The following is a 27,195-nucleotide window of genomic DNA, read 5'->3' as shown; positions in this document are numbered from 1 at the left end:
AAGCTGTTTAATGTAGCTGTAGCCAAGACAAATGAAAAGGAAAATGTTTTCAGAAAAAAAGCTAAGCATTAAATATGGGGAATAATCATGATAAAAAGTGGATGCTTTAGAATCAGCTGATTAGTCTGATTCATGGAAAGGTAGAGCTGTTTGAAATTGCAATTAAATTTAATACTAATTTAGGATTTACTACAGACCTTTTGCTGCTCCACATGCAATACTTGAATTCTGTGGGTGCAGACTACTGCATACATTGTAGCTCTTAATCCTTTGCATCCCAGAGCTGTTGATGAAAAGGCTGTTTGGAAAGCTCAAGTAGAAGCAAAAGCACTCATAAGCAAGAGAAAAATTATTAAACAAGAACTCAGCACATCTTTATGTCACCTAGCTTAATGTGACCTTTTTTCCTCATATTTTTTTATTTAACTGATTTCTCTGGAGGGTTTAGGCTTCAGAACTTCCATTGATTTCAGTGGGATTGAGGAATGTGAATACCCTTCAGTGTTTGGGCCTTTTCTGCTCTCTGCTTCCATGCCATTAGTGCTCACTGCTCTCTCCTTAATGTTAAGTGCCACCAATAACCAGGAGCTGTCCTTACTTGTTGCTTCTCCCCAGAGTCTCTCCCATCACAATAAAAGGTTGGTGAGAGCTCCTGCTGGACTTTGGTCAGCCTCAGGCATTTCCATTTATTGCCTTCAGAGGGCAGTTAACAGATTCATAGTAAAGTACCACCACCATGAGAAACCATCAGTAGATTTTTCCCACGTTGCTTATGGAATATTAACACTCACTTGAATTAAAACCATAGAGTATTTGAGGAGAGAAAAAAGATACTGCATTTATTGGATGAGTTTTTCTTAATCTTATATGAAGATGATGGTTTTCCTCATTATATTCTTGCCATGCTTGTAGTTCTATATTTGTTATTAAATTGGATCTTCACAGCCCACATGGGCCTTTGAGAAAGCCCTCAGTGTTACTATATGTGAAAGAGTGGAATTTTATTTACAATTTATTTAAGGTTGCTGTGGTGCTTTGTGGTAGTTCTTGGTGTTCTCAATTGGCACCTTGTATTCAAAATTTAGATTGCAATATCTGAAAGAACAATGAAATGGTAATTCTATGATGAGTAAAAACTCAAGTGAAAATAAAGTTCTATGCTGGTTACCGACTTGGTCTAAAATCTTAGTGAAGTAAATCTGTCTTTGTCCTGGTTTTTGTACAAAATTCTGATACTGCTTAATGCCTTCTTCCAACACCTGCAAAAGAATCACAATTTTAAGTGTTTACTAATTCCAAGTTTTAATAAATCTTCCTACCAACACTTGCATGAGCTGAACAGTTTTATCTCCATAGAGCAATCTTTTACCTCCACTAGGGGATATAGGTTTTCTACAGAATAGCTGTCTCTGAATGAAAATACAAAATTACGGTGTTTAATGCATTGCTAGCATAACTGGACTATTAAGAGAAGTCAGGAGGAAATGAATGTGTGACTTAGTTTGTGAGTTAAAGGGAGGAATGAGAGAATGAACAGGCTTTTATTAGATCTGCCCCAAGATGACTGTACTGTATAAGTGATTGCATGTGTTCAGTAGCCATTTTACTAGGCGTGTGGAACTGTGCAATGAAATGGGACAGCAGATGACTGCTAAATGCAGCAGTTACCACCACATCTGGCAGAACCTGTAGATCCGTATGATGAGTTACTAAATAGGAAATGAATTCAAGGAATAGCTGGCAGCAGTATGAGAGTTTTATAAAAAACACAAGACAGATTAAAATCTCAAAGATGATTTTGTATTACATTGCTTCTGGGCCTTTGGATTCCATTTCTTAATGTTGCTCCATGCTCTTGGTAACCTACTAGCATGAGAAAAGTCTGGATTTTCTTATTTCCCAATACTGAAATGAAATCCAAATCTGGAGTGAATAAGAAAACAAAAAGGTCAATCCAGCTGTCTTGCTTCAATCTCAGTAATAATGCATTTTGATCCCTGCTTCCTATCATGAAACAGTCATTCTGAAATCAGAAAATTTCCTTTGGAAAACATAGTAATGGAATATTTTGGTATTCTAGAAATGACATTCGATGGAGCATGTTAATTTAGGCAATATCAGGATTTCCCAGTGCCAGTTTCCTGGTAACATGTCCGAACAGATCCTTAGCTGGCAAGCTGTGTAGAGGCACAGGAATAGCATTAGACCATTACCCAAGGGCCTGAAGGGCCATTTGCCTTCCCCAGGTTGTACTATATGATGGTTATTCAAAAGATCTTTAAAATTCACTTTTCTAGGCAAGTGTTGAGCAAATTAATAGAATAACAATTAAAAACAGAAGTCATCAGCTTATATTACACAGCCTAGTTCCATGTTTGAAGTTACAGAGGTGATATCAGTGAACATGGGGATCATGCTGTTAGAGACATGTATTAGCTTTTTTAAGTTTGGTTATGCATCTTCTCTCTGTAGTACTGGCTCAGTCCTCAGTATCTTTACAACACACATTCAAAAATCTAAGTTGTTCCCTCAGCCTGTATTTAGGCATACCAGATGCCTAAATACAGCCTGTATTTAGGAATTATAGGCATACCAGATGCCTATAATTCCTAACACTATTTTCTCACTAACAAGAAAGATGTGACTTTATGTTCAGATTTGTGCTGAAGTGCCTGGCTGCATATTGACTTTCAGCTTGGCTCTCTGTTATAGAAATTGGTGATGTTCTCTGTGTGTGATGAAGTCTTTTCTATTAGGCTATGGTTTGGAAATGTTTTTGATATTCTGTAGATTTCAAAAACTTGTTTCTTGTTATCTGAAACTTATTTTAACTGTGTATATCTTCTTCTGAATGGAGGTGCTTTGTATTTCAAAGATCTCTCTCGTGGTTATGCATATCTATTCAAGAGATAATTAACAAAATTATCTTCTGGTTATGTATGGTATACTTTGGAATACACTTTGCTGTTACAATTGTGCACGGCTGATTTTGGTGATGTTTGTACGTTCACCCTTTCACAGAAAACAAAAGTGACATGTTACCCAAACGAGATTCCATCAAAAAACCTCGTGGAAGACCTGATCTTGGAAATGACTGTAAGTTCTATATTTAAATGAAAAAATAAAAGTTTACTTGTATAACTTTCAAGATCTACTTTTAGGCTTTGAATTCTACTTCTGGAATTTAGGGAAGTTTCAGTTGTAATTCATCATTATAGAGAATTACCGCTTGTGAGTCTACTTCCTGTGAACAACAGGAAACCTGTGATTCACTATAATTTTCAGTTTATTCTTACATCTTCATTAGATTTTTATAGACAGTCTGACTGCCCTCTCTAGAGAGTTCTTAGGCTTGGCTTCAGAAACAATAAAATGACAAGTGGCATTTTCCTTGACAGGAGCTAAAATCTTGTGCTTAAGGATATGAATGTGATATTCACGTGCAGGAAACTCATGATACAGTGTGAAGGAAGTGCTTGGGGTTTGCCTCATCTCACCTAAGGGATTAAAATGTCAGCTGCTCAAAGGGGCCATCCCTACCTTCAGATCCTAACACTGCTTTCAGAGGAGATGAAATTAAGTTCCTTGACACAGAAAATTTGGCTTGATTTCAGGTTCCCCTTTTAGTGACTGTGCACTGCTGTCAGAGCCAGTCTGGGCTGAAAACATTGATTCTTTTATGTAAAGATGAGTATCTGCTGACTACATATGTTATAACAGCATGCTCTGGCATTCATTCAGTATGAGCAGGATTATGCCTTGTGTCTTTTCGGTTTATGTGGATCCTCTGTTTTAAGGCTTGGTTGTTTTTGGTTTTGGTTTTTTTAAATAAATATTTGATTAAAGAATAGGCAATATTTGGATGATAAAACATCTAGACTTAGACATCTAGACCATGCACTTAAAGCAGGTGAGGAATAGAACACAGATTCTGCTTGTTGCTGGGATGTGCCCCAGTGGGATGATCTGGGAAAAAATCATTCCCCTTCTGATTTTTTGCATGTGTACACACACCTCAGATGAGTTCAGCAAGGATTTGGACAACACTCTCAGACACATGGTGTCTACCCAAGGGAAAAACAATGTTACCATGGCTATATTCATCATCTATCTGCAATATATTACAAATCTCTTGCAAAAAACAAAGTTCTTGCAAGTTCAAGGCAACATTATATGAAGAAATTATGATTTTCATTTAAGTTGGGTAATTTTCTTCCACAGGGAATTAGAAAAAATTTTTGTTGCATTCCGTATTATTCCTCTCAACAAAGATGAGGTTTTTCAACTTTATGGTTACTTGAATGGGTATGACTTCTAGCACATGAAAATGAATATTGACACATTTGAGTTTTACTTGGGTTGCCATCAAAGTAGCCTTCAACACCTGTGCAAAAGAAAATGGTGCAATGTTAGGTTCCCAGGATATTCGTCCTTGCAAACTGATCAAGGTTCTTATCTGCCATGGCACAATGATGGTAATCAACCAGAGGCTTTTAACCGAGTGCTGATTTGGACCTGGAGCAAGTCCTGTAGTGGCAATCAAGGCAGTAGACTAACTGCAGTTTTACTATGCTCTTATCTATTATTTCTGAAATAATCAAGAAAAAAATTATTCTTCTTAATATTTTTAGGGATTGATACAACAGTCAGTTCCATACAGATTTTGCAAACTCAGCAAAGCATTGACAACCGCTATTGTAGTAAAAATCTGCAGTGCAGGTAGGAGAAATTTTAATAATTATTATTTTATTATTTAATAAAATAATAAAAATAATTGTTTTATTTTGCTGTAGTAGGATAAAAGACCTAATATTTTTGTGGTCTGGCTGCCTGGCTGGCTTCTGCTCACAGTTATTTCCTCTCGGATGCAGTAGTCTTTGACATTTTTTAATGTTTTTTTCTGTTTAAATTTAAATTCAATTTCCATGTTTTGAGGAAGATACTGTGTATATCAAAATCCCATGTGTATTAATACATCCTTTTTCAGCTCTGGAAACTACAGCTATGTTATTCCTATTAACAAATACACGCCCATGGATGTAGAAATCTCACTGGAAATAAAGTAAGTACAATTAAAAGGAATACATGCAAAAGACAACGGTGGTTCTTCATTTGATAGAAATTCTTGCCTGATGCTTATTGCTACACAAATCCATCCTGTTCAGAGGAGGGGGAAAAATGTAGTGCACAACTAAATTGTTAATGTAGACCTTTTGGGTAGATTCCTTGCTGTTGCATAGGTCCAATACGACTCTCAGCTCAAGGAAGACTTCACGTGATGTTGCAGGTATTGAAATCCAGAAGTCTTGAGCTTCACTCCTAATAAGCATTTGGACAGACACATATGTCTGTGTTGGCAGGATTGTGGTCTCTGGCCTAGGGATCAGAGTTTTCTTTTGTTGTAGAGAAACGTTATTAGGAACATAACATGAGTAACTCCAGAGAGTGCCTTCTTGGGGCTGTTGTGCCAACACTGTGAAAGGGGGGTTCTTGTGCAGGAACTTCTGGTGTTTCATAGAATTGCGACTTACAGCAGGGAAAAGCAGCAGACTTATTCCTTTCAGCAGCTTTTTCTCCTCAAAAGCCCACCTCCACCATGTTCTCCCAGAGGGAACAAGTAATTTATTTTGGAGTTTTATTCTGAGAAAGGCCAGCACTAGCCAGACCAGCTGCCAATCAATCTGCTTCACAACAGTTCATGACTTCCATGTCTGCAACAAAGGACTTGTCCAGTCTTTTGATCTTCAATGTTATCCCTGTAAACATCTGCATTTTTCAAATAAGATGAAATATAACAGTACCCCTGAAGTGTCTACTTGTTTTGTACAGCCACTGAAAATTTGTCTTTTAAATGCATGCCATTATAATCCAATAGTATAGCACTCTCATGTAGGGATTAATACATCATATTCAGAGTTTCACTGAGTATGACTGTATTTTGAATATTGGTTTGTGGTTTGGGAGCAACTGATTTTATTTTTAATAAAGTCATTTATCCTTATTTTTCTCTGTTTCTTGAAGCACCACAGAACCATTAATTATATTTCTCTGCAAAGTCACATTTGGAAATTTTTGCTCCCATTATTCTTCCAGCCAAAACAGTAGGAAGAATTTCCAAGAAACCACACAGGTAAGACTTGTATAGCAATACTCTGGGGTTTGGGAAAAATTTTTATTAAATTAATGGCTGCAAAATTCTGATCTTTGTTGAAGTACTAGAAATCCAAATGCTGTTACTTTGAGTCTGTCAGTCATGGCTGGCTTTGGCATGACCATAATGAGATGCAGTCTTTTTGTTGTAGTCAGTTTTCTGCTGACTTTTATAAAAACCTGTCCAATAATTCTCTGAAAGGACAGTTTTGATTCTACTTCAGACTAAGCCACCACTACAACTCATTATAACTCCAGAGAAATGGGAGTAATTTATCACTCAGAGCTTTAGAAGAGTCCTCCAACCTCTCATCTACTTTATGGCTTCTATTATTATTTTATGTTTAATTAATTCCAGTTTTAAAGTCTAGAATTTGCTGGTAACAATGGTAGTGTTCTGCTTTATTTCTGTGTGAACAGGAGCTTAAAGGTAAATCCCTTAGGGAAAATTCTTCATTTTAAAAGCAAAATTGTTTATGTGTCATTCTCTGGATTCCCTCAATGGGGATAAAATCTAGTGAAACAGGGTGGCTTTTCCCAATAAAAAATATTTAGTGACCAGGTCTTGCAAATCTTGAAGCACCTCCAGTAAAGTAAAGAAGGCTTTAAACTTTCTTCAGGTTCCCTGAACATACAGACCTCCTTCAAGGCCCTCATTTGTCAATGTTTGTTTAGAAATGTCTATTCTGTGTAAAACAGTAGGAAAGGCAGAAGCAATGATAAATAGCATTTCTGAACACATTGTAGCAGAAACATCTCTGAATTTGGAAGTAATTTCCAAGTTCTTCTGGAGAAGAGTCTTCAGAATTCTGATCTATGATCCCATACATAACATGTTTTTAATTGATTTTGTTTGTTTGTTTGTTTTTTGGTTTTTTGTGCTTAGTCAGATTACAGCATTTGAGATACCTCCAGCTGACTTTTTGCTCAACTTTTCAAATGTCTTTGCAAAAAGTTTCAGGATTCTTTGTAACAGTGGCATAGTCATCCAAAAGCTCAAATTTTCCAAGTTTTGACCTGTCTGCTGTAATTTCAACAGAATTGAAATTAAGTCAGACTTAGAGAGTTTCACAATGCAGAAATGTCCTTGAAGCTTACTGACAAAACTGGCCAAAGAGATTTCCTGTGTCAACCTGAAATCCATATCAAAAGACTAAAGCTAACTAGCCTCCAGCAGCAGTGAGCTTTCAGATTTGATGTGACTCAGCTGCCTAGTTGGAGAGGTTTCTTTTAAGAAGATTTTTCTAGGGATGGGAAGGCTTATTCCCTACCAAAAGGCAGAACAGCAATCATTTGGACTCACCAGTCCCACATAAGTTTTGTCATGTGAACATATTGTCTCCAGCAGAGAGGATGTGTCAGAAAGTGAAGTGAGGAGAGAAAGATGAAGGAGTTGAGACACTAGGAATATAAATTACCATGGATCATTAGGTGAAAGAGAGGTGAGGATTGAATTTTGTTTCATTCAATTTAGCATAAACATTTCAGGTACAAAATATGTTGTTTCACTTTTGCATGGCAGAACACTGTAATAAAAAATAGCATGAAAACTTGCAGGTATCTGCTTTTGAAATAGTGACTGAAGACTCTACCTGTATCTTTAGAATATATGGAGGAAATTCTGTCTTCTGAGCACTGCTAAAGTTCCGGTCCCAAAATCAGCAGAACTGCCATTTGCTAGTATTACAAATTAAAGCTCTCAGGTCACCTGGCATATCAGGAACAATCCCTATTTTTGGGGCATTGGCTTAGAAAATGAGTGAGGGAATCCATTTATTCAGAGCCAGCTGAGTGTCGCTGGGAGTCAGATGCCTACCAGTTCTCCTCCATGTGGAGCTGATCAGAGTAAACCACATTTGCAGGGTTTAAAGTCAGCACTTGATCTTTAAATACATTTGCCTGTAGTTATCACGTCTCGATATCATGATTACCTTGTGCTGCATTTGTCAATGAAACATTTCCAGAGTCTGTCCTTCTCTCCAGTTTCCCCTGGAATGAGGTTATCTGATCTGTGTCTCATTTGTCCCCTAGGGACGGCAGCACATTTGGGCTCTCCCCGTAGCTAAGCTGTATGACAGCGCATACTCTTTCCGCGTGGCCGTGCCGGTAAGCCTTTCCAAATGGCAACGTGGCAAAAGACAAATAGCACTTGAACTGAAAGAAGTTCCTCTATCAACCTCCTTTATTTTTCTTTTGCAGGGTTTTGCTAGCTGCTCAACAGACCGTTACTTTGCTGGAATGTTTTTTACTGATTATTACTTCTACTTTTATCGGCAGTGTAATTAAAATGTTGCGAAATATTCTGTTCTTTGGGGAAAAGATGAGGAAATGCTTAATATGTAAAAGAGACGTGAAAATAATCCTGGATATTTTTTAAAACTCTTTCTGGGTTGTATGGGACTTTCTTGGGTTTTTTCACTTTTAAATTAAAAAAAAAAAAGTAGAAAAATAAAGTATTAACAACAACCATAGCTCTGCAGTTCCAGAAACTGTTTCTAAAAAGACACGAGGTAATGGAGTATATGATGTTGTTGTGGGTGGAGTAGGAGCTTCAAAGCTTATTCGAGAAGCCTTCCCATTGACTCACAGGGTGCAGAATGACCTCTGGTTTTCTAAACTCCTCAGAGAGGAGTCTGGGTGTGGTTGGTTCCAATCTCGGCCCCAGACTTGTTTAATGGTTTAAGTCTAAGGAATTATACATGTCTGATTGAACCTTTGTACAATTTTGTCATGCAGAACTAAGAATAGCAAGCCAGATGTATCAAAATGAATGATTTATTACAATAAATGATTAGACAAAAAGATCTTAATCAGAATTACTACATGGTATGAAAGCTAACACTGCTAGTATAGTATATGATAATATATTATATTAAAGCAACAGTATTAAAGTCATCAAAAAAGAAACAATTATTGAGTAGAGATCAATGTTACTCACCCATACCAATGATGGTGGGCAAATATCTTTAGCTCACCTTAAGAGGCATCCCCACCCAAGGGAGGAATCTCCACACACGCTTCAAGAAGGAGTGTGCTAGAAATCCCTGCCATTTGGCACTTTTATACTATATCTATATATAAGCGGTACTCTTATAGTATAAAGTGGCTCACTGTCAGCCATATGTCTCCATATGGTTATGGTGAAGTCAGCTGTGTCAGCTCAGCATCTTTAGATAAGGATACTTTACATATCTGCCACACCTTCACCTCACTATCAGGATGTTTAACTTTGGAATTGATGAGTCAGATTTGGTTTTGTGTAATTTTGCAGCAAAAGCTGCATGACACCTCCTCTCAGTTCACCAGTGATATCTTTGAAACGTTGCATTGCTCAAATCTTCACTGCATCCCAGACAGAGTATCCTGCTACAGGTGTGTAAATAAAATTATTGTATGGATCATAGAGAAGTTATATGATATTGTATGTACAGCAGACAAGAGCAAATGGGTAGGAACAGCTGAGCTGAGATGCCCTTAAGTTTTCAGAAAATGGGAAGATTATTAAATTACTTTTAAAAAAAATATTATTCCTTTGCAATAAGGAAACCTGCTTCTGTCCTATAGGCATGCACCTTCTTTTATTATCTGCTGCCCTTTTTTAGATATAAATCCTTTTTTTTTTGCTAACAGAACCAAAATCAACCAAAACTCTAAAAGAGAAATGTAGCACTCTGCAAATGCCCTCTAAAATAAGTGTAAGTTAGGGAACAACAGGTCAGTTCAGTTGTCTAATGTTTCCATTTCAGAAAGCAGTCCCATCATTACCACCACAGCTGTGTGATTTAACAATGCTACTGCTATTTCAATGAGTTTTTTTCCCCCTCTCAAACAGGAATGAACTATTTACTACTAAATTCAGGTCATATTTTTTCTGGGTGTTTGTGATTTGTGTTAGATTGATAAAAGAATAGAAATATTGAAAAGAAGAATGTCTTGCCTTCATGGATTTCTACGTTGCGTGTGTATACACACCTGCATGGGAAAATTCTTTCTATTTATATCTTGGAAATACATTTTTAAGGAAGAGCTATTCAAATGAAATTTTACATTAGTTGCTCAGAAAGAAATCAGATATAATAATCAGCTAAAGTGTAAATAGTGTTGTAGGGTATGTTTAGATCAATCCTTTTTTGCGTAGAGAAGAGAAAGTAAATATAATAGACTGACTGTAGGCTTTTAAAGATTTATGGTATGAAAGCTACATTTGAACAAGTGTCCTCTGAATGAAATTATTTAGCAGTGAAAGGGAAACATTAGGAAGAAAAATTAATGTCTAAAAAAGACCTTGCCACAGTCTTTGTAAACACCAGTGTGCCTTAATTATGTATTTATTGCCTGACAATGTGATGGGAGAGTTTAATTTGTTTCTCTGCCTTGATTTGGCATTTCTTTTGTCGCTATTTTGGGATTTCCTTTAAGAATCTCCTTCTCACTGAATTTTTTTTTAGATGCATGTGCTTAGTTGGGGTCAATTGCAATGTCTGGCTTCTTTTCCTTAAATAACTAATTTGTAGGTGTAAGGGTTTTTCTGTGGTGTGGACTTTTTTTTTTTCCTGGGAAGAATTTGTGGTGTAAACCAGTGTTCTATAATATTCCAGAGACTAACTGGTGTTGGAACCGTAGATACAAAATAATCTGAAATTTGTGCCTTTAATTTTTTGTAGTCCATACTGGAGGGTAGAGTCAACTTGTCACAGATGATAACGTGCACTTTGAACAGAAACTCTACATTTTAGGCCCACCTGGTTTTCATCACACTATTCAGGATTGTAATTCCCTTCCCAGTGGCTCAGAGCACTGCAGGAGAATATAAACTCTTAAGTGTTTCCTGTCTTTAAATGGCTTTCTGTAATTAGTCAAGGATGAGGTGCATGTGGGATAGCAACTATTTTCTTTCTTAAAAAGCTTGTGGTGATTTAATTACACATCAGTTTGCCCATTTAAGAATTTCCAACTAGTTCTCTAGTCCTGTCATCTGTTTGTAGCAAAGTACTGTTGAAGATTTCATTCAGGTTTAAGGTGTGGCTGTATGAAGGCTGTGTTCTAACACATCTGAGATGAAAAACATCAATCTTGCCAAAAGCTAGGGAAGGCCTAGCAGAAATTAAATACTTGGTGTTTAAAGAACCGTGGCTGGGTGATGTTTAGCTGCTTACTGGGGTTAGACTGTGACACAGCCCCACCAGAAACTCAGTGAGTGACTGACCTTCGTGACCAGATTTTGATCCATTTTGGACTGGAAATATAGAAGCTCTAGAAATGATTCTCACTCCCCTAACTGCCAAGCCTTCACTTTAATGTGTTTGGGGAAGTGGAACACATCTTGACAGCACTGGACTGGTGACATTCTTGGCCTCCTGCTGTCCTTCTCTCTTGTATGGCATTGAACTAGAACTACCAGAGACAAGAATACCACAGGGAAAATATGACCAGCAGCACTTTCCATCCTGTACCGACAAAGGAAGTATGGATTGACCTTTCCAAATAAATAGGTCTGTTGCTTTTTTGGTTTGGAGTTTTTTTTTCCCATTCCTGTGTCCTCAGTAACAAAATTACAACATTTTTTAATAGTGGTCATTCTAAGTTGAAAGAATTTTTGTGAATGCTGAATAATGAATTATTAATGGTTTACGTAAATTTTAGTTGGAACAGGAAATTCTCTTTCCCTTAGCTATTTTTACCACAATGTGGTTGTAAGAGACCTTCAGATATCCATCACTGGAATATGTCTGCCTAATTTAAGAGGGAGCTGAGGCAAGGCAAACTGCCAGGCTGGGTGAAAGTCACAGCTGTAAGTTGCAGAAGGCAAATTGCAGGGCTAGAATGGGGTGATCTTGTGCCATCTGATCTGGCTTTCAAACTGTGCTGTGCATACCACATACATAATGTGGCACTTCATGTTTTTACTTGACTCTAACACAGATTACTTCACTGTGCTTTTTCTGAGTTGAATCTAGCAGTGGCAGCAGAATTTGAAGTAAGAGTCAGAGATCACTTCAAAGCCCAGTGCATTGAGCCAAGAAAAGGCAGAAAATCCTGCATGGCCACGTCATGGAAACCAAGGACAAGACAGAGGAGCAGAATGAGCGGTTCTGAGGTGTGAGTTTGCAGCTGGAATTTCTGGTGGCCTTTGGCACATCTGTGGACAGCTGTGAGCAAAGAGGCATTTTGGTCTCTTACCACAGCTCAGTTCGAGTGACTCTTTGGTTCAGAAGATGCCTGGTAGGTAGTGAGGAGGCTGCCTGGGGAGAGGATGTGAGCCCACCCTGAGAAGTCAGCAATCCCAAAACTGGGTTTGCAGTCCTGCACAGCACAGGTCTGAAGGAAGACCTGGGTGTGAGTTTTTATTTTGTCCTGATTGTCTACATTTTTCTAGGACTTTAGATTACTTTATAAAATCGGAAAAATACTTTCATTAAGATTTGCTGTTGGGTTAAATTCTGCTCACAGTACAAGCAGTCCCTCACTCAGGAGTCACTGAATTCTTGAACTACAAATCTGTTGCACAGAACCTGGGCCAATGTATCTGCAAAATGCAAACCTGATTTTGAGTGCTACAGTGTGTTTTAAATAAGCTCATGTGTGTTTTAATAAGTTCATTTTAGGTATAGAAACTACTTTCAAAATACACAAAAAATAATAATTATTTTTCAGTTGCAGTGCTGTAAGACTTTTATATGATATGTAGCTTTATATGAAGACATGGCTTTTATATGTGACATTATAGTATACTTGGAAGCTTTGAACAACGGATGGAAACTCATGACAAGGAATCATTTACTCTATTAATGTCCCAGATAAATTGTGCTACAGAGAAATAACGTGTTTCAGATTTGTGTCCTGGATCACTGATAGTCTGTCACTGCTAAAATCCCAGCTGCTATGTTGGCTTTTGTGGATTGCTCCTCCTCAAGATGTTTGCTTCCTCCCATGTTCCCTGCATGTTGGACAAGGCTTTGATTTGAGCTTTTCTCACACTGATGGTGTATAACGGGATGCTCCCTCACTCAGGGATTTCTTACTTGCCTTTGGAAATATTCAATTGTTCCTGTTTCTTTCTGTGGGCACAAGTTTTGTATTTTTCAGCTTCCTGGCTTCAGATTTTCTTGCATCTTAAAGAAACATAATTTGGCTGAGCCTTTGTCAAATTTGATTGTAATTGGTCAACACCTTAAAATTATTAGTAAGCAGAATAGTGAAGCTGATCATATCAGTTTGTGAATTTGATGTTGGGTTAAAAGCCAGGATTTAGTTCATTCCAGACAAAAGAATCTTGAGTAATGTCTCCCAGGTTTCTCAAGGGAGATGCTTCTTTTTGAAACAGGATATCTGGGAAGTTTTAGTTCATACCTCCAAAGCTTTGGATAACATCTGTGGCACAAGGAGGCTGGGATGCAGTCCTGCTCTTCTGTAGACTTGGGACCACTGATGAAGCCTTCATGCCTCCATTGCTCACTAATAAAACTTTGCTAATTGTGTTTTTACTTCATGAAGGGGGAGAGGATTTGGAAGCGAGTCAGTATTGTAAGGGTAAATGAATCAGGCACATTGAGATGCTCAGATGTGTCAGGATTATGTATGTCTTGCACTAATCAAACAGGTCCTGTTTTGCTAAAACCATGTGCTCAGCACTTCAGAAAAATCAGGCCCAGTGAGGAGTGCACTAGGTCTAGATTTAGCTTTTCAGCTTGAATGCTTGGATTCTGCCATGTTAATTCAATATCTTTCTTAAGCTACAGAAATATTTCTCCAGAAAAAGTATGAAAGGTTTTTTCTGTATGGTGGGGATCAACTAATTGAAAGAAACTGTTTCACTGTTACACTTCCACACCATATGCTTATGCATGCATAGTACTTGTGAAATTCTTCTAATATGGACATATTAGAATAATTTTAATTAACATCTGCAAACCATCACATAATACCTGGAGTGGCAGTTGCTGGCTATGAGTCATGCATTCAGCAGAAAGAACTGTGCTTTCTAAGGAAAGGCCAAGGCATAAGTATGTCCCAGTCCTAGATCACATATATTTGTGATCCAGTGACTTGCTTCCCCTCCTGCTTTTTTTCTGGGCCATGCTGGCAGGTGGTCAGGAGCAGCCTGGCTGATGCACCCAGGGCACTGTGGGTATTGCCTGGAACCTCAGTGAAATTCAAGATGTGTAATGGCACTTCAGTTAGTCTTAGTGTGTCTTGTCCAGGTATAGTGCCAGTAAAAAAAGAAAAAGTCATGCACTCACAGCACTTTGGACACTGATTTCCTCATAAGCAGTTTCCTCTCCCCTCTTTAGCTTCACCAAACAGCATGTTTTCTGTCAAAACAGCATATGAATGAACATTTTCAGTGCCAAGCCTATATTCAAAGAGCAGGTTTTGCACTGGCAGTCCTGACCCAATTTTAGCTCTGGTTGCTATGGTGCTCTGCGGGCTGGGTGGCCAGCGGGGCAGGACGATGTGGGGATGGCACACAAGCCTTTTGTTGCTCCTTGGCCAGGGTCCAGCCAGCTTGTTTCCCCCCTTCTCCCTCCACGCCACAGCAGCTGGCAGCAGCCTGCATCTGCTGATGAGGAGCAGTGGTCAGGCTGCAGCCTCTGATGCCTCTCTTGGTCTGTGTCCTGGAGGAGGCACCTTCTCCCAGGCACCCAGAGCTGCTCCTCTGCAGACCAGAAATCCCATCCTTTGGCTGCATGCCCCTCTATTGGATAAGCCTTCATCTTCCTGCTCCTGCCTTTTAAGCAGGCTCCCTCTCCTCATCCCTCATTTGCTGCTTTCCAGACATCCTGTGTCCTGCTTTACCCCCTCCAGAAAAGGAACTCATCTCAATACTTTTAAAGGATGAGATCTAAAATAGGTCATATTCTTAGTAACTGGTGGAAACTGACTTCTATGAACAGGATTTGAAACAAAACTCATTATGTTAAAGTCAGATTTAAAAATTTCTGGTTGATGTTAAATGTATCACAATTGCCTACATGCAGTAATATAAGCACAGGATTTGCAAATATGAGTTTAATGTTAATTTAGCTGGTAGGTAGTCTGCAGGGTAATCAGTGCTTTGCATTTTTCATTTGATCTTAATGTTACACTTTGCCTTCTACAACATAATCCAAACCACAGACCAGCTGGCTGTGTTGATTAAAATCCATTTTCTGCTTTTTATTAATCTTCATGGTTTTGCCCTGGAATTATGATAGACCAGATCATGGTCTATCAAGAAGGAAATCTGCTGGGCCAGAATGCAATATTTGCAAGTTGAGATTTCTGCCTAAAGCATATTGCTGATTCCTAAAATAAGTTGTGTCCTGACTATTTTGTTATATCTGCAGAGCTTGACATGAATTTGGAACAAAGCTCTTTGGTAAATGACTTACAAATAATTTGTTACGCATTTGAATGACACATTTTCTCACTGAAAACCTAGATTAAGAGAATATCATTGGGGGGGGGTGAAGGTGACAGAGGACTTTTGTTGTCAGTAGGCCTAATCCTGCATTTTGGAGGCACAGAGTCATGTAAGCTTTTCCTGTGGACCCTCACGACCTTTTCCTTGATGACAGAGGGAGAATGTTTGAGGTCAGGTTTGTGCTGCAAGGGGGACTATGAGAGGTTCTTCAGGATGCACAGCAAAGGGACATGAGGCAATTTTCAAACTGGAAGTGATGGAGCAGCAGGAAGGACACTCCCAAAATTAGCCCAAAAGCTGCTGGGACATTGTTTTGATCTTCCTTCCTCTGTAAAAGTCATTGCACAAAGGATGCTAGTTCAGACTTGGTGAGATAGGCCCCAAACAAGTAATGTGCTCTGTGTGTTGTTGCTTTTTTGTAAAAAACTATTTGATTGCAGCAAATTGAATTTTTAACAAATTTGATGTGATGATTAGGCAATCACTTTAGCACGTATTTTTTCAATTATCTCTTGTTAACAAAATGAAGCAGTAGCTAAACATGATCTATATTTTCTGAATTCTCACAGTGTTAATTAGAGACTGAATATTCTTGCTGATGTGTTTGGATATCTTTACATCTAGTGGTGGTTATAAAGGTTATATGGTTAATAGTTAAGTGTAGGGTCTTGGTCCACCCATGCATGGACCAAGAGCCTACACTTAAGGGTGCTACTCTGAGGATGTTGCACAGGGAGACAGATGTGCTTTCAGGGCTTTGCTGCACTCTTCCCTTCGCTGCTCTGTTGCTGCTGGGGACTGTGTCAGTGCATACCTTTGGGGCAGAAAGAACACATTGTGATAATGCTCACAAACAATGCCTACTAATACTTCAGGGTTTTGCTGCAGGGAGTTCAGTTTTGTGTTAGGCTTTACTCTTTTATTCCTCTAGTTGCATTTAACTGCAAACACCCATTTTTACTACTCAGAGTAAATTTCCTTTTGGATTTTGTGCCATTGCTATCTGCTTTGAGCTTTAGAAAGGGGATGTGAGATGTGCAGGTTGAAGAGTCTAGGTCCCAGATTTTTCTAGAAGGTTTTCTTTCACTCTGAGGAATGATATGCTTCAGCTCAGCATGTCTCTCACCAGTGCAGGGGTATCCACCCTACAGAAGAGTAGGACAGAGATGGGCCAGGAAGACATGAAATTGCTGCAGCCATGGGCCTGCCAGATACCAGGGTGAATGAAGTTTCCTCTGAGCCAGATCTGCTGTGACTTGGGCAGCTGAGCACAAGCTCTATCTGTGAATGGAGTTGTTCTCTACATTATTGCAGGTGTTGTAAGCCTTTATTGGGCACCCTTTCTGCAAACTCATGATTCGCAGTTTCTGGGCTGCTTGGGAGTCTGCTGCAGCCTTATGATTTTGCAATTTTAAACTTTAAGAAGCAATTTCTTTTTCTTCCTTTGGATGGTCTTGGCTGCAAAAAAGTGACTGTCACCCCAATTTACTTTGGTCAATGTTTTTAGGAAGTGATAATAGTTTTCTGATTTATCCAGGCAAAAAAAACTTGCACTAGCAACATGTTGAGGTAATCTCATTGCTGGTAGGGTGCTGGTGAGCATTGCTTGGCTGGCTGCTGAAGCCTCATGGGCACTACTTAAAAAATAAACTATGAAAGCTATTGCATGGAACAGGTTAATTGCCTTGTTTTTACCCTCATGACTGCACAGCACTTACTTTCACTGGACTTCTGCCATCTCAGATATTCTCTTTACTAAAGTGCACATAACAGCTCGACTCTTGCTGCAGAAGTGACTGTAGTGGTATTCAGTTCCTTCTCTCCCCCTGTAGCCTCCTGTGTTCCCATCTAGCTCTCCCCTACAGTACCATGGCTGAAACAGTACCAATTATCCTCTTGCCAGTTGTGTTTTGGGTGATCTACTTCCTTTAAGGATCTGACTATTGATTTGTCTCTTGGTAACTATAATCCCAAAATTAAAATTCTTACCTTTATCTTCCAGAAATGTTCAATGGGCTTGGGATCTCTCTGCTGGCTTTTGTGTTTCTCCATCCCTACACTTGTGTTTGTTTGTTTGTTTTGTTTGCCCCTACACTTTCTCACGTAAATCCCTCTTTCAGGTTACTATTTCCTACAAATACTAACCTGTACTATACTATAATACTATACCAGCCATGCTACCAAATATGTACTTTGTGAACTTTCATACCACAGTTTTGTTTTTCCGACATTTTCTCTGTGGTTGTGATGATCTTATTGACTTCAGCCTGTGCTCCAGGCAGCACTGATGGGCCTCTGGGAACATATAGCAGAACTCCAGGTGCTTTGTCTGCACCTGCTCCTGGGCACAGGGCACAGGCTGGAAACTTCACAAACAGAAAATACAAAAAAATAAAAAAAAGAATAGAAGTGCTCAGAAAATACAAAAAAAAAAAAAAAAAAGAATAGAAGTGCTTAACAAAAAGAATGGAACCTGTGTTTCTGATTCACTTTACTGTCCCTTATGGATTTATTTTTGCATTAAATCGTGTGGTTATATGTGTTTTTCAAGACAACAAAGAGTGACATGGGGGATCTCATTTAATCCATCTGTCTTAGCAAGGTTTAGTTTCCTCGCTTCTGTTCAGACAGCTACCAAGAACCATATCCCCTGTGTTTACTTATTTAAGCTGAATTAGGTATGATGGTTATACAAATCTAAATAAAAATGGTCTAGGTATACAAGAAGCAACAATGCTCTGTTTCTGGAATAAGATATATGTAGAATTTTTTTTTCGAAGTAGAAGTAATTTAAAAAATTTGAATCTGTCAAAGTCAAGCATTCTAAAGCAGATGGCTGAAAGAAGACCCATATGCTGTACACAGCATACGATTTTCTTTCTCTTCCGTGTCTGCCCTCTGAGAGATGAAAAACTACAAGGGCTGATACTGAAAGCATCATTAAATGTTAATCTGCTGGGGCTTCCTTAGTGCTAGCGAGGTCAAGCTCTGCAGCAGAGCGCGGTGACAGATGGAGCATCCTCTGTGAAATCCCTGCGTGCTGCCAAACGCGGCGCAGAGCCGCGCCCTCCATCCCCGTGCCCGCGCTCCCCGGCAGCTCCCGGGGCTGGAGGCGCTCCCAGGGCCCTTGTGCACGGACACGGCGGCACGGGCGGGTCGTGCCGACACCGAGCCAGGCAGGATGGCCTCTAGATTGGGGCCGGTAATGAGCTTTCTGCCTCTGTGAGCATATTGTAACCTGCAGGCAGGAAAATGCGGTGCTTGGAAGTGGTTTGCCCTGGCGTAGTGCTGAGCTGGGGATCTCTAAATCCCTCTGAAGGGCAATGTCCCTGCTGAGCCTGGTCACTGCATTTTTCATGACCTTGTATTAGAAAGGCTCAGGTCTTGGAGACTTATCATGCTTGCAAAATTAAGTTGAAAGCTGAGTGACAGCCTTAAGGGATTTTCACATAAACGCATAAAGCTACGTGCAGCTTTGGCAGAAGAATAGGGTTTTGCTTGGTCTCCAGATACACCTGCTCGTGACCAGGCTGCCTGCATTGCTGCACTTTTGGCATCACCACTTTGTAACTCACTGGCTAATTTAGTCATGAAGCTGCTGACAGGAAAACTAACCAGCTGAGTTCCTCCCTGAAGCTTTGGCTCAGCAGAAATGGAAACAATACCAAAATCAATGCCTGCCCCAGCTGCTTTTTGCCAAAGTCCTTTGCAGTGGAGAAGCTGAGACTGCTCCCCGGGGCTGCCATGGCAGACACAGTGCATTAGGTTCCGTCTGCTCTCGTTCAGCAGGGAGATAACATGAGCACCAGTTCAATGTGACCTCCCCCAGTGGCACTGCACACAGCTGTCTGCAAGCCTCATCCTCTGTTAAACTCTGCTGCAGTGTAAACCTGTGCCATAAGAGTGAGTGTTCAGCTCCCTGGTGCTTTCCAGAGAGAAGTGGACACGCCGGCTAGAAGCCCCCTCCAAAATTTTAGCAAGGTCTCTACAAATATTGCTGATGAGCAGTGTAACTAGTGAGCCCCGAGAAATTGTAAAAACTCTCCTAACATTTCTATCAAGGATTAGGGAAAGAACAGCCCTCTTGACTCCTTAGGAGAGGTCTTCTGACATCCACTGCAGGTTAATAGTGGTCCTTATCACAGTTTCTGTAAGTATGAGTTTCACTTTTGGGAATCTGGGCAGGACAGCTTATGTCAGCCCGAGTATTGAATGCAACCACGTATCATTTTCCAAGCTAAACATCAGTTCCCACACCGTTAAGTGGCTCATTGGAGTTTTTCTTCTTGCTTGCATTGCCTGAAGTCTGAGCTCTGAGCCAGAGAGTGCATCAAGGTGACTTCTGTGGGGCACAAGAGCCCCTCGGAGCCACCTCAATCCTCCATGAGAAAAGCCATTCCCAATACCGACCCTCAGCCTTGCCTGTGAGGAACAGCAACTCTTCTCTGTTTTCAATGTTGTTGGTGCTTTTTCCTTTGTTGATAAGAATTGGTGTTGTGTTATTTTGACCCATTCTTTGTTGCTTTTCTTAATGAGTTCCTCGAAGGAACCTTGTTTGGGCAAACAAAATTTGAAGTGTAAACTTTAGAAATATCTAACACACATGTATTTTTGGCAGGACTGAAGCCCAGGAAAGAGGGAACAGATAAACTGACAGATGGAAAGAGATGCATCTGAAGGAATTTATCCATGAAGGGGCCTCTTTAATGTATGAGGCTGCTTTGTACTCATTACCTTTGCTTTCATTTGGATTATAATGTCAAAATAACTAAAATACCCGAAGCACAGATAGTCATACTTAAACGAAATGACACATTTATGACAAATTTACCATTTCCCTACTTGAGGAGAAAGTACCTTAGGCACAAGCTAGATGGTGCTAGAGCATATGGCTAAGATGCTCTTCACCTAACAGCTGTGTGAATTTAAAATATGATAATCAAAACAGACTTCACTAAGGGAGCCTCTGCAGTGTTAGAGGCTTTTTAACACCTGGTTTTGTCTGCTGCTTTTGTCCTGACTATATAAAAGTTGTTTCTGCATCCCTGAGCCTCTCAAAATGCCCTGTCAAATATATCAACTTACAGAAAACGCTCTTTGATATTCTTATTTTGAACTGATTAATACGGACAACCCTGCTCTGTGATTTGAAGTAAGGTTGGTTTTGTCTCTCTCTTTCACTTCTCTATTTGCATTACATCAGGAGGGCAGTCAGACATTCTGCCAAAGGGCAGTGCTGCTCGGCATGGAGCTTGCAAAGAAGGATGGGCATTGTGGAGTAAGTGTTCAAAAGCATTTGTGGGACTGAAGGGCATAATTCCCATTGAAAACCAGTGGGAGCTGTACTTAGGAGTTTCCCTGCTGCAGAGCTTTCCCCAGCATGCTTATGTCTGTACATCCCCTATGCAAACTTCGGGGAAAAAATGCCCATGGCTGTGATTTAAATGATTACATTATTTTAGAAGTTTTGATATGCTTAAAATATGAATTAGTTTGACCTGAGGAATGAAAGAATGTCACTATTTCAGCTGTAACTATAGTCAAAAATTTGTGACCATAAATGTAGTCAGAGGATCTAATCATGCCCCTGGAGCCTGTGTTGCTGCTGTGCATTTTGATAGCAATTCAGGGTGATTTACCCCATGCAACAGAGCCCAGAGTGCCATTGATTGAAAGCATGCATTTGCTGCAGAGCAGAAAGGAAAGGGAAAAAGTACCACGCAAGTTGAACAATTACATTTTTAAAAATATTTTTTAATTTATAATTTTTAAAAAAAATTAAAAATTCTTAAATTTATTTTTTATTTTTCATTTATTTCTTTATTTATTTTAATTTTAAATTTTTAAAAAATGGTTTTAAATTTGTTTCATTTATTTATTTAGGGGTTTTCTATTTCTAAAAGTTTTACTTTTATTTTTTATTTTTTGTTTTTACTTTTCAAATTTATTTTTTACTTTTTATAATTTTTATTTTGATTTTTAATTTTTTTTACTTTTTAATTTATTTTTAAATAATTTATTATAATTTATTTATCTTTATTTTTTCTAATTTTAATTTTAATTTTTTATTTTTAATTTTTTAATTAATTTAAATTTTAATTTAATAATTTCTGTTTTTAAAATTTATTTATTTATATTTATTGATATTTATTCTATTAATTTAAACAATTTATTTTTAATTTAAAAATGTTTCTATTATTTTTAAATTTTTTAAATGTTATTTTTAAAATTATTTTTATTTTATTTTTATTTTAATTTTTCTTTTAGTTTTTTATTTTTAAATTTTTTTATTTTTTTAATCTATTTTATGTATTTTTAATTTTTTTTTTTTTACAGATTTTGAAATGCAAGATCTTTGCACTTTTTAAAGTGAGACTGATGAAGCGTTTAAGGTGCATACTTCTACTTCATCCATGTAAGAAGCTGGAGAGAAAACTGAGATGATTTACTTAGGTAAAAATCCCACATGATTTAAGATTTCATACTTACTACCATTGTTTGTAGCTGTGTGTGAGACCCAGCAATGTCCCTACACTGTAATGTGATGTGATGGACAGAGCACTGTATGGTGAGTCAGGAGATGTTTCTCCAGGCTCTTCCCTTGACTTGCCATAAGATATTCTGCAGGAGTTAGTGTCTGCTATTCTTCACTTACAAAACGTTATAAAAATGTTTTCCTAGCCACATAGAGTGCTGTGACATGTATGGGTCACTGAGTGTAGCAAAAGGAGTAAAGCTGGAAAAGCTGAGTATGTTCGATGCATGCAAATACGCCCGGAGGTTAATAATTTAATTGGCAGAGTGCCCTATTTTTCTGGCTAATGGGCCTGTTCAGTGAGCTCCTGCAGTGCCTGACATACTGGCCCGCTGCTGTTCAGACACAGCTGTACATCTGGTGAACTGTGCTGTGCTGCTTCATCTCTCCAACCGCTTTTGGGAGCATGTCAGAACTGAGGTGATGCCTAAATTCTCATCCAAAGAGCTGTGCTTTTGTCTGAGGCCTGAGGTCGTGCAGGAAGTGGTCCTTTTTGCAGTGTTCAAGGTGATGGGTGGGCACAGTGGGAAGCTGCTGTGATGTGGGGAAGAAATGGTGCTTGCAGAGCACTGGTGCTGCTCTGTGAGGAGTACATGTGGGAATATAGGTCAGTGAAACATCCAGAGGGGCTGCACAGCTGCAAAGGGCATATTTACACACGCAGGGTGCAGATGGCAGGCTTGAGCTAGACAAGCTGCTGCTGAGCAGCCTGGTGTGTCCCTGGGGAGGGAATGTCAACACTCCCTGTCCAAGCCTGGCCCTCACAAATAGCTATGGTGCTTTGGTCCAGAGCAGCCCTCAGGCTGGCAGGACTATTTTGTCTCTGGAGTGAAGTGTCATCTGTGACACAGGACTGTGGGGCATTAGAATTGCCCAGGTCCCATGGCTGCCCTGCAAGTCCTGGCAGGCCCATGTGCCTGGTTCTTGGAACCTCACTGAGCTTCGCCACAGTGAATGTGAGCAAGGTGAGGCTTGGGGGTCAGAGCAGCTATTGTGTCTGTGTTTTCCAGCTGTATCAATGGATCTGGCAGACATGGGCTTGGATCCACAAACACTATTTCATGCCTGAAGCAGTGGCAGCCAATTTTGCTCTTATGCAAGCCAAAACACCTTCACTTGCATCAGCTGGTGAAGTATTTACAAATTTGTACTATGAGGTGTCCCAAGTTTCATGGTCCTTTCCTGCTTACATTTGTGTGCAGCTTCTTTAAGAGTAAAGAGTAAAACTTCTTTACTCTTTGCTGCTTGTGTTTATTTGACTGCCATGATTACCCTGGTACCAATAGAAGCTGATGGATGAAGGGATTGAGAGTAGCCCTGTGGAGAAGGGCTTGTGGGGGGCTGGTGGATGAGAGGTGGGATATGGGCCAACAATGTGTGCCCAAAGCCCCAAAAGCCAAATCTATCCTGGACTGAATCCAAAGAAGCATAGCCAGCAGGGCCAGGGAAGGCATTCTGCCCCTCTGTTCTGCTCTGTATGGTGAGACCCCACCTGGAACACTGGGGTCCTGTTAGAGGAAGTTGAGGCTACAGCCATGAAAATGATCAGAGGGCTGGAGCAGCTCTGCTATGAGGAACAGCTGAGAGAGCTGGAGTTGTTCATCTGGGACAAAAGAAGCCTCCAAAGTCCAGGGAGACCTAATTGCAGCTCTGCAATACCAATAGAGAGCTTATAAAGAAGATGGGGTCAAACTGTTTGGTAGGACCTGTAGTGATAGGACAAGGTGTAATGGTTTTAAACTAAAGTGTGGAGGAAGAGAGTCTTTATGAAGAGGTGGTGAAACACTAGAACAGAGCCCCTGTTGCCCAAGTTTGGAAGGCACATGCAGCTCGATAGGGAGTCCCTCTGTCTCTTAAGACTGTTGAAAGATTTTGGTTTGAATATTATGTGACATCACCCAAGCAGACAAACTTGCCTTACTCTGTTGTTGTGTCCTTGGCAAAAACATGGAAAACACAGTATCTTGCATCTTTCTGGAGGAGAAATTGAGGCTGTGGGGAAAAGAGTTTGCTGATCATGAAAGCCAGATGTTCTCACTTGTCATTCAATGTGTCTCCCTGTCCATCTCAGAGTGAAGCTGCAAGGTTGTGTTCAGTGGCAGCCCTTCTGAGTTTGTTGCCTGTTCTGGTTTATGAAATAAGTTCAATAAAACCTATTCCATGTTTATTTTACCAGAAAACCTATTTGTTTGTGATATCACAACTGAGCATGTTCATGGTTATTTAATCCTGTCCAGGATAAGGCAAAGATTTGCTCTACAGGGAATTTGAAGTCTAATGTTAGTTCTGCCTTAGCCTGGATTATGCAAGTGCTGACAAAAATTAATTTGGTCGTTTATTCCTGCTGAACAACTCAGGGTTTTCCTTTAGGGATTCTAAGATTGTTCTTACCTAGTAATTAATTAAATCTTAATTATGTTTTTGCCAAAAGCAGCATATTTGTCTTGCAAGTGGGGAGATCCCTCTGTATCTGTCTGTCCCCCTTCCTCCTCCCAGTCGTGTTTGCCTTCTCAGTTTTTCAATCTCTGACTCTGCAAACTGATACCTGGATCCGCTGTGCTTGAACAATCCCTGTGCCACATCCTGCCAGGAGTGATTATCTTTTGCTCCCCTGGCATGCAGAGGAGGTTTTCCTGCCCGGGAATGACAGCTTTCCCTGCCAGGAGCCACAGATGCACAGTGGGACTGGCACAGGGCCATCGTGTGCAGTACCTGCCTGCTGCCCAGCAGGGACGTGTGGCTGACATCAAAGGGCTCCAGGCAGGGGGCCCTGCAGAGAGAGCTCCTGCTTTTCGTCCTTCCTGAGGGATTTCCTGGCACAGTTACCTAATGTCTTCTGTCCTTGTAATAACCAGTCTGGAAAATTGTATGTGTATGAGAGAGCAGGAAAACTTGCTAGATTTAGAAAAAGATAGTATGTAATGCAGTGTGCAGATGTATTTGTGTATATTGTCCTGTTGTGTAATTAATCCCATATGGATCCTTATCTGGATTCTGGTATCATATTTGTCTTTCCAGGACTTGAGTCCTTTCTTTGTTCTCCCCAAACCCACAGAATCACAGAATCAATGAGGTTAGAAAAGACCTTTGAGATCATCAAGTCCAACATATGACATCACATGACCTTGTCAACAAGACCATGGCACTGAGTGCCATATCCAGTCTTTCCTTAAACACCCCAGGGATGATGACTCCACCACCTCCCTGCACAACACATTCCAATGCCCAGTTACCCTTTCTGTGAAGAATTTCTTCCTGATCTTCAACCTAAACCTCCTGTGGTGCGGCTTAAGACTGTGTCCTCTCGTCCTGTTGTCTTGCCAGTTGCCTGGGAGAAGAGACCAGCTCCCACCTGGATACAACCTCCTGTCAGGTGGGTGTAGAGAGTGGTAAGATCTCCCCTGACCCTCCTCTTCTTCAGGCTAAACAACCCCAGCTCCCTCAGAGGCTCCTCATAGGACATGTGCTCCATCCTTGGAGCCTCAAGGCTTGTTTCACTAGCCTTGTCCTTCTCTGGACATGCTCCAGCATCTCAACATGCTTTAAGTGTCCTTTAGTGTTATTCTGAAAGAATTCTGCATTCTTCTCAAATGCCATGTTACTGTTATTATTTTGTTTCTAGAAATGCTCATAAAAGCTGTGTGTTCTTTCAGGAAGGGAAATGGTTATCTTACTGATTTTCAACATCACTGCCATCATCAAAACAGTGCTCTGTGTTATTGGCTCTGTCATGATAATCTTCAAGAGCATGAAGTCAGTAAGTTCTATAAAACCTTTTGTACAAAGAGTTAAGTGTGTAGATGGATTAACTACTATGAAAAAAGCAACACCAGAAAAAGTAACAAAATCTGATCACCTTTCCTGTCTGTTGCTCAGACTACTACATATAGATGTCCTAATGACAAATCTTTAAAATTAAACATGTATTTGCTTTCAGCTAAGGACAAACTTTGACAATAGTCTATTGGAGTGCAGTTTTCTTTTAATTGTTTTCATTCTGGAACCATATTCTGGAGTATGGGGCTTTCCAATTTAATGTACAAATATTTTTTTTTCCCAGGCAAGAGTCAAACAGACATGTATATGTATCATAATGCTCATTTTACTTTTGGGAGTATGCATAAATGTTGCTAGATGTGAAATATTTAGAGCATGTAGAGCTGAAAAATTGGGTTATATCACCTAGCTTTATCACAGCTTTGTCTTTTGCATGGCTCAAGGACTTACTCTGCTGTGAAAATTGCATGCATATTCTTGGATAAACCTTTTCCTTTTTTTGTTTTGCTTACTTTCACAGACATAGTCTCCATGATGGTGATAAAAAGTAAGCCTCTGTCGAGTTTTCCCAGGAAGAAGATTGGGATACTTTCCCATTCTTCTCTTGTTTGTCTTAGAGAACTTGAATTTGGTTTGGTTCTGGTTGCCAGTGACATGTGCATTGCAGATGCCAGAAAGACCTCCAGAAGACACAGACACTGTCATGCAGGAGCTACCAGTAGTGACAACTGCATGTGATTTAGAGAAGATATTCAGTAATTCTTCCTGTTCTTCTCACGTGAGTTTGTGAAAATGGACCAAAATGGTGGTTTCCACTGCTCAAACCAGTGATCAGTGTAAAGGAGTAAAGCTTTTTTTTCTGTGAGTCAAATTGTCTGCAGCACATGCCAGTGTTTAGAGTCATGGCACCACAGCCAGATCATTTCAGTATGGAGCATGTTGCAAAGAGAAGTTTTTGTCACCCATTCTAAAAGATCAAAAGACTTCAAGATGTGTGTGTGTTTCACAGTCAGCAGTAAATGGTTTAATGTCAAGCCTTGGTATGAGATTGGGTTTGGATTTCGTCTATCTGAAGTAACACAGCAGTTAAGATTTACCTGGCTTATAGTGTTAAGAACTGCATTCAGAGTGATTTACTGAATGACTAGTACCAGAATTAGTTTCCTTCATGCACTCTTGTTGGGCAAATGCACTGAAAAAGGAGTTGCTGCCTCCACTTCACCAGTGGTAGGATCCATACCCTATTGTCTAGCTTGGATAAGCTTCCTTACCTTGTAGGGCATTCAACTTTCAGTGCCATTAAAAATGGAAGTATTGTGACAACATAATG

General features: G+C 39.7%; 1 protein-coding gene across 3 annotated transcripts in view; it reads left to right on the top strand.

The window, feature by feature from the left end:
* Positions 1-25,703, top strand: part of MYRFL (myelin regulatory factor like) — a 58,532-nt gene extending 32,829 nt beyond the window's left edge. For 2 of the 3 annotated variants that reach the window (XR_012580070.1, XR_012580069.1), the window contains exons 19-26: positions 3,022-3,096; positions 4,632-4,719; positions 4,988-5,062; positions 6,022-6,130; positions 8,182-8,256; positions 8,350-20,831; positions 21,890-22,006; positions 25,107-25,703. Coding sequence is in view for 1 of the 3 variants with exons in the window: in XM_074539735.1 (XP_074395836.1) it covers positions 3,022-3,096; positions 4,632-4,719; positions 4,988-5,062; positions 6,022-6,130; positions 8,182-8,256; positions 8,350-8,436 (509 nt within the window). In the remaining 2 variants the exon portion in view is untranslated. Of the gene's footprint in view, positions 1-3,021; positions 3,097-4,631; positions 4,720-4,987; positions 5,063-6,021; positions 6,131-8,181; positions 8,257-8,349; positions 21,279-21,889; positions 22,007-25,106 lie in introns of those variants that run through there. The other variant, XM_074539735.1, reaches the window with a different exon arrangement.
* The last annotated feature ends 1,492 nt before the right edge of the window (positions 25,704-27,195 follow it).

The sequence above is a fragment of the Zonotrichia albicollis genome, chromosome 4 (genome assembly GCF_047830755.1).
Source record: "Zonotrichia albicollis isolate bZonAlb1 chromosome 4, bZonAlb1.hap1, whole genome shotgun sequence".
Taxonomy (NCBI): Eukaryota; Metazoa; Chordata; class Aves; order Passeriformes; family Passerellidae; genus Zonotrichia; species Zonotrichia albicollis.
This window is presented reverse-complemented; position numbering and strand designations above follow the sequence as displayed.